Here is an 8,637-nt window from a genome sequence, read left to right on the forward strand (position 1 = left end):
TATGTGTGTGTGTGTTGTGTGTAATTTATAAAACTCCTATTATTTTTTTTATTAATAGAATGTGCTAACTTTACGGATACCACTTTTGTATCCGTGAAATTAGCACGACATTCTATTAATGTAAAAAAAAAAAATAATGACAGATCCAGTAACATTTTTTCGTAGTTATGCAGTTTTTTAAAAATAAAAAAGAATTCCGTAGGATTTGCACTAAAGAATGAAAATTGAAAATTACAAGAAAAAGATAAATACTTTCACTTTTAGTTATAGATCCTGTTAGTTTGAATATACGTATATTAATATAAACTATTATATATAGTATATTAGTATATACATATTTAATTATCTATAATCAATGTTTTATATTAAACAAAAATGACAAGTATGAGTTTAAAGTAATTGATGCAAAATTAAAATGATGATTAAATGATGATTTTTTTTTTCTAAACTATTCATATTTTTATTCCTAGAAAAAATATCCATATTATTTATTATTTGCATATTATTAATTATAGCAATTATATAATTATAGCAATTGCATTACATAATTAATAAATTTACTATCTTTTCTTATTTAGTATCTCTCATGTGAGAGTCGGATAATACAACTTATTAATTTTTTAATTAATTTAATTTAAAGATTAATTAATCTTTCATAGAATTTTGAAGAATTTCAGATATCATTTTGTACAATTTTAAAATATCTCTAATCCCCAATTCGCAATAATTCTCAAGAAATATTCATATAAAAATTGTGTACTTAATAAATACTTAAAAAATGAAAATCAATTGATATGCAAAGCAATTAATAATATATCAGTAAAATATGAGATAGAGAAAGAGTTTACATAACTTATACAGTATAATGCAAATGAAGGGTTAATCACCCGATTATCACACACGATTATCGATTACGCTAATTGCATTAATACAAGACCGCAACGCATATTCTCGTTATCTAATATGCAACGATGCATATCGCTTGCCAGATTTAAAAGTCGCCTGAAGCGCAATAATATTTTGCAATGCTTACTGAGGATGATATAATCGGCGCACAAATATTGCAATAGACATAATGTAAAAGGCGGATATAAATTACACAATTTCGTGATGGCAATATGAAGTACAACATTATTTATCGTTAAAGCGAAATAAAATTGTTTGAAACACGAAACGCACCCAACAAATAAACTCACTTTTGCCGCTTTTGCCGTTATCTAGAGAGCGGAAGGAGAGCGATATTAATCTTTCTCGTTTCAAGAAGAAAAACCTGTCATGAACGCACTTGTACTATTATCTTCACTAATAATAAAATATGAAAAATTGATCGATTCACGGATCCGAAAAAATTAAGGCGAATCTAGAAAAAAATTGAACATTTGACGGAGATAGATTTCTCTTAAGCGTTGTTATTAATGTAGAATTCTTTTAAGCAATATGTTAGTTTTTATATATGTGTTACAAGTTAAAATTGCTTTTTCAAATTAGAAATTTACGAGTTTGTTTTGTAGTACACGTTTTAAACGGTAAAAATTACTCAAATAAAAGAAAAAAAATTTTATAATTAATAATATTATAAAAAAAACAGATGGCAATAGTTGACGAGTTAAAATTATATCTTGCTATAAAAAATAATAAGAAAATTAAATTTGTAGTTATGAATCGAATTTTACAATAAAATGAGCATAATTAGTCTTAGAAAGATAACAGATAATTAAAAAAGCAAAGCATTTACCGAAGATAATTTAATTTTGATAAGATCATATTTAAATAATATAATATACAATAAATATACAATAAATTGTAGTATATACTATCCGTACAATTTAACGGCAAAGAATAATGGATTAAGGTTAACGATACCGAGATGTGCATGAAATCTCAATCTCGCCGGTAAATCCTTCTTCGCAGCGAGAATCCGAAAGAAAACTCTCGGAGCTGCCCAAGAAATCGAGCAAAATGTACGATAAAGGATTTGAAATTTTCAGCCGCGACGAGCTGCACCCCTAAACATTTACAATCCTTAAGCTGTCTGCACTGAACTTTTCCACGAACGTGACTCTAGATTTCATCGCCGGATTTCAACTGCTATATGCGCAATGCTATTTTTAGGATGAAAAAGTTTAAGACCTCAAATTTTAAGATCAGTGAAAAGGACGTAAATTGTAGATTAATCGATAATTTTAGATTGCTGGTTAAATGATTTTTCTAAAAATAAAGTCAAGTCGTTGATAAATAATCTGAAATTTCTAAAATTAATTCAATATTCTGAATTATTTCATAATCCAGAATATTGAAAATAAATTCAATAATCTATAATAATTTTAAAATTTCAATAATAAATATAATCCCCTAATAATAAAAAATGGGACATTGAAAGTATTATTAAATTCGATACATAATATTAATTTATACATACATATTCTGATCAGAATTTTTATTTAATTTTTAGTGAAATTCATGATGAATTGTTAAATTCTGAATACGTTAAAATTGGTTTCCACATGCAGTAAATGGCTCTGTATATTCTTACTTCGTTTTTTCCTTTCTATTTCTAACATCCTATTATTCTTTCGTAATAATTATAAATTTAATTAATTCTGCAAAACACAATTAATGTAGTTTCTATTAATTGGCAGATGAACATATTCTTTATTTATTATACCTTTATTTAATCATTAAATTTAATAAAGCACAAAATAATGTTCGTTATAATACTATATTATTTATTTCAATTTATTTATTTCAATCCCATCAATATGTATGCAAACATTGACGTTTATGATAAAAAAAATTAATTTTCGAGAAAATTAACCGTTCTCCTCTCATTTTATCGTAATATTTTTGGGCGCTTTATAACATCGACTCGCTCGTGTAGCTGCACAAAGGCGCACGCTACATTGATTAATCTACTTCTTGCGAGTGCTATTACTTTGCTACTGCTTCAAGACCATAAAGGTTAACGGCGACGTTTCGAGATGGGAAATGAATTTCCGTCACACAGGCACGCAATATAAGCGATATTCTAACAGTGCAATTCGCCGAAAAGGACGGAACTCTAGTCACCGAAATGATGAACGCGCACGCTCGCGTGTATTTGAATTTGAATAAACGACGACGCTAGATGATGTAAACTTACGAGCACATGCAAGCATATGCGCGAACTGTAAATTTGTTGACTGATGCATCGCTGTGGCGCATCGTAGACATTATATTGCTGGAAAAATGGAAGCATATATTCTAGCCAGAACGAAATTTATGTAATTTAAAAACGAAAAAGAGAAAGCAAATCTTAAGATTGAAATATAAAATAAACTTTTCTCGAGTGCACACATACACACACACACACACACACACACACACACACACACAGAGTTAAACTGATAAATTTTCTAAAAAATTTACGTATATATTTATATTATATTCCTTTCTTTATATTTCTCCATTTTTAAATCTCACATTTTATTTTAGAAAAAATTGCACTGCGATAACATATACATTTTATGTTCATACATTAATAATAATGAAAATACATTTAAATGATTAATATTAATAATAAGAAGCAACTTTAATAATAACCATAATATGCAATTTCTTAATAAATAAACATTACATATAAATTGTCAGAGTCAAGAACAGAGAAAACAAAGAGAGAGAAACGAACAAACAAACATTTTATATATGTCGTTTTCTTTAAAAGAACATATATCCAAGTTTTCTAGAAGAAATATTTGTTCCAACATTTCTAAATTTTCCGAGAAATTCTTACAGTAATGTCGAGATCAACAATATTTCTTTTAAAAGTAAACTAAAACTAAAATAACTGATGCAATACTTATGAATTCGTAAACGACTTTTGCTATCACGAATTCGAGGAAGCGAGATTACGATCGACGAATTACATCATCGACCGATTTCTGACAGAACTCACGATTGACGAAAAGTGAAAACTGCATTTATTATGTAAAGCAGCACGCAGACAGAAGAAAATTACATGGTACAAGAAAACTGCAGTGTAGGAAACTGGTACAAGAAAACATCATGGCGCCGAATTATCATTAAATATAAATTAGCGAAAAGGCTATAAAATTATTTTAAAAATCCATGGACATCTAACCATTGCAAGTGAAAGGAAATTATGCGTGCGCAATAACGATGTATAATTATAAGATACCGCGGTGTATATTGAATGCAAAAAAATACCGTTGACAGAATGCTGACATGTTATTTCTGATCTCGTTGATCTCATACGCGTCGCTCAATTAACTCTTTGTAATGCAAGTTATTGAATTCCGCAGCAATGTAATAAGTCTTTCAGTCAAAAAGAGAAAAATACGTTGTTTTATATACTTGATTAAATTCTTCCTTTCTGAAGTTTCCTTATTAAATTTATCTTTGAACAGTGATGAATTAGAATTCTATCTTACATCCAATCGCGATCCTTTCATCACGATTCTCTCGAAATTAGTTGTAAAAATATGGATTTGAGTTTGAAAATTATTAAAATAAAACAGATATTAAGGAGAAAAATAATATTACCTTAATTAAAATCAATAAATATCAATTTTCTAACCAAACAATCAATAATTCTTGGAAATATTTTGATTTTCTCGTCATAATTACGCAATTCGCATTTGCGTTATTATTTTCAGAGCACTATATCTCAACAAAACGTGTGGAATTCAAATACTCCGCAATAAATATTGACCGATATTTATTCTGAGCGCGAGAACGTAGCGAGGATTGATGTACGCGAATAGCTTGACAACTGTAAACATAGCGTTGTCATTGTAAAATAGAATGCGCGACAACGCACAATGTACGTCGCACTCGTATCTTCACAAACGAGCGTATACGCGACTTCAATATTTCATCACATTCGATATACGCGCCGTTTATTCTATAGTAAGGCAGGGCGGCGCAATCTCGCGGTAAAATCGGGACAAAAACTGCATGCGATATTTTTACATTTACACAAAAATGAACGACCGTAACGTACGAGAACATTAATTTAGCGAACAATTGCAAAAGACAATTTTTAATTTGTGCGTCAGACTAATACTTGCATAATTTATCTTTCAATCTCTGTGAAAACATTTAACGAGATATTAGAGTAAAGATCTGTAAATACAAATTTGAAAACGTTATTCTTTTAACACACATATAACTGAAATAAAACATTCAAGATTTATTAGAATTTTACCTAATATTTAGGAAAGAAACCGTTTGACATATCCAAATCACAAACAATTTCTAAATTAAACATTCTTCTAGATTAAACATTTTAAAAAATATTAGCGTCACTTTAATAAGGTATTATTCTACATTATGTCACACATACATTATATATGTATGTTAATTAAATGTAAAAATCATATATTAAAAATCATATATATGATAAATATATTAATCGATTGCATAAAAGAATAAAATTATATTAATTAATTGTAACGGCGCACAGTTTATAAAGACTAAAAAAATGTATTAGCAAAAATTTTATTAATATTATTAAGCTTTAATTTTATGATTTTTACATTCCATTAAATATAATATAACGTAAGATAATACTTAAATTTTAAAGTAAAATCATATAAAAATCATAAAATATGTATTAATTTATTATTAGATAGATAGAATTTGAAATTAGATCGACGAAAATTAATTAAAAGAAATAATTCTATTTTCCGATTAAAGCTTAATAATATTAATATGCGAATTTTTGCTAATATTATATTTTTATAAATATAATATTTTTTTTAGTTTTTATAAACTGCGCGATTCACTTTGTCAAACTTGAAACGCAGTTGAAATATTAATATCTTAAATTAGATTGGTCATTAATTTTAATAATGATTTTTAATTTTAATAAGCATCTTAATAATATGTAAATTATATATTGCAAAAAATATTATCTTATAGCCAATAGAATTATTTCACTTAATTGATTTAATCTATTGTATGCCTGAAATTTACACACGGTAATTGGTAAATTCAACTCTAATTAGTCACAGCATTAATGACGATTACTATTTGTTCAATAACCATTTAGCTACTCAATCGAGTTTGTTCAGCGTTCGGTGGTTTGGTTGCATTTCCAACTATACTTTGAATCAATGCCAGTCTTCAATAACACCATTACATTGATTATAACGATCGATGCGCGATAATCGGCGGGGAAAATCGCGTCGCTTGAAAGTGTTTCATTTGGCAGCAGCTGAGCTCGTTGTCGCGCAAATTACACCGCAAATGCTGATTCGCTGGCTCCCGAGAGAACGGCATCAGTCCCGATCAGTTCGAAACTGCATTAAGACGAAGGTGATAGTCCTCGAATCGAGGCGTGCGCCCTTAAAGGAAGCGCACCATCGAGCAGCGCTTCGAGAATCTCTCCTCTCGTCTCGGGACGGAATTCGATTACGAACGACTTTAGTCGAAGAGATGTGCTACTTAGCGAGACGGGAGCCGAGAGGAAATAGCGTACGTTGTATCGAGAATGTCGAGCGGCGAATAAAAACGACCTCGGACTAGAATTTTTTATAGATTAGATGAAAATAATCTCGTATATACTGAAATAACGAATTTAAAATTGCTCTCTGTGAAATAAAAATATAATATCATAGAAGATAATAAGAACTTACATATACGTTGAAGATTATAATAATTTCAATTTTGTCACGTAGAATGCGATAAGAGGAAATCTCGGACTTTAACTTTGCATCAAGTGAAGAAAATTATAAAGAAGAATAGCATTACAAATTATGTAACGTAACCAGTAAGAAACAATTTACATCGAAATAATAATTTTGCTGAAGTATTAAAAAATTTAGCTAGATACAGATTTAAAAAAATAATTTTGTTGGACAAAATAATCAAAATAATTATGCATAGGATGATATTCAAATTGAATGCTAGAATGTAAAAACTTTTTGTAGCATTACTTGAAATTCCTACGTAATTATTTTAATAACTCAACAAAATTATTTTCAGATGCAATTCTTTCTATTTGTCCAGAAAGTTCATGCCGATTTTGAAGGAAAATTGAAACGCAGAAGATTTAAATTTTTAATTTCATTTATTATATTTAAATCTTTTACACTTTCCGGACGATCCAATATATACTGACATAAAAAATAACAATCGAGAAAAGAACTTCATACTTTTATTCTTCATTTATAATCGAATTTAAAAAACAGAAAAAAAAACTCACTTTTATGGCGGGAAAATCTGCGGAGTTTTTTGAAGAACGGCATGCTGGCTCGCTCTTTCCAAACACTACGTCGTCGAGATATTAACCCAATATACGCAATCGATCACGATCCACGAGCCACGTTCACCAACTGAGAGCGTGATCGCGTGAAATGAATGAAGGAGGACGATCGCTCACGAGCGTGCCGACTCAAAGTGCTTCGTGATTCTGTCTCGTGTTTCTCGGCGCGCAACACACGCGTGTGTACGTCACACACTCTCGCGAAGTTTACTACTTCTCCCCCGCGACGGACTCGCACGCGTTACGTTGCTTTCCCACTTAACCCTTTCCCCCCCCCTCCAACGACTCGCGATCACGACCGGCGTGGTCATTACGTACGTGCTCCGCACAGAGGATACTAACGCTATTAATTGTGTCTCTCAACGTAATTATTTTGTAGTCTATTAATGAGAATAACGAATCACCATCCTTTCAATGTATGAATTTCGGTGAATTTGATGCAGACCAAATTAATTATTATATGCAGATCAAATTAATTACTTTATGCAATTTATAATATTTTTCTTTTTTATGTTTAAGTAAATTTTTTACTAAATTTTCGTATAAAAATAACGTTTATTGTTTGATATTTTTTTCTATTCATGTTCTAGTTATATTATACTTTCATAGTATCACTGAATGTAGAGATAATATTCAAATTTTTAATTCGTTAGCACATGCATGCTCCAGTTTGGCACAATCAAATTCAAATTTAAAATGTTAACTTTAGAATTATTGAAATTAAAAAAATTAAAATTAAAAATTCTGTAAAATTTATCACAAAGAAAAAGTTTTATAAATTCTACAATAATTGGACATTAATCAGACGTATGTTTGAGATTTAAATGTGCCAAATGAATTTATTTTCATTTTTCTTATACCGTTATTCAAAAATTGCCTGTCTTATGGACACTATCATTAATTCTATCAGATATTCTTTACTACATTCCAGTCTCTTTTTCAGAACAATTCGTGATTTTGTAATATACCGGTTATCGGAAACATCTTATCGCTGATACGATCTATTGAACTCTCAGGACTTAAGAATTGTTCTCGGTCGTCGTCCTACTACCTTCGCTAAAGGATTCGGAAAGAACCGCACAATCTTCTTCATGATCGTAAATAGAACGGCAAGAAAAAAAAAGAAATTGAACAGTCCAGACAGTGGTTGCGACTTTAGCCCCGATCCCTCTTATCTAAACTCGGTAAAGAAGTTAACCTCGGTTAGGTTAGTTTAGGCTACCATCCTTTGGGTATTCGTGGATCCGTTTACTTTACAATGGACTTTGAAGCGATTGGAAAATACGAAGTCGACAAGGAGCATGATATGAAAAAAATAGAGAGAGAGAGAGAGAGAGAGAGAGAGAGAGAGAGAGAGAGAGAGAGAGAGAGAG

General features: G+C 29.9%; 1 protein-coding gene across 1 annotated transcript in view; it reads right to left on the bottom strand.

The window, feature by feature from the left end:
• LOC108691792 (low density lipoprotein receptor adapter protein 1-like) overlaps positions 1 to 7,397 on the bottom strand; it is a 69,844-nt gene extending 62,447 nt beyond the window's left edge. Inside the window, exon 1 of the mRNA XM_018199702.1 lies at positions 7,205 to 7,397. Coding sequence (XP_018055191.1) covers positions 7,205 to 7,247 — 43 coding nt within the window. The 5' untranslated portion in view covers positions 7,248 to 7,397. The remainder of the gene's footprint in view (positions 1 to 7,204) is intronic.
• Between the last annotated feature and the right edge of the window lie 1,240 nt (positions 7,398 to 8,637).

Source organism: Atta colombica, unplaced genomic scaffold (genome assembly GCF_001594045.1).
Source record: "Atta colombica isolate Treedump-2 unplaced genomic scaffold, Acol1.0 scaffold52, whole genome shotgun sequence".
NCBI lineage: Eukaryota > Metazoa > Arthropoda > Insecta > Hymenoptera > Formicidae > Atta > Atta colombica.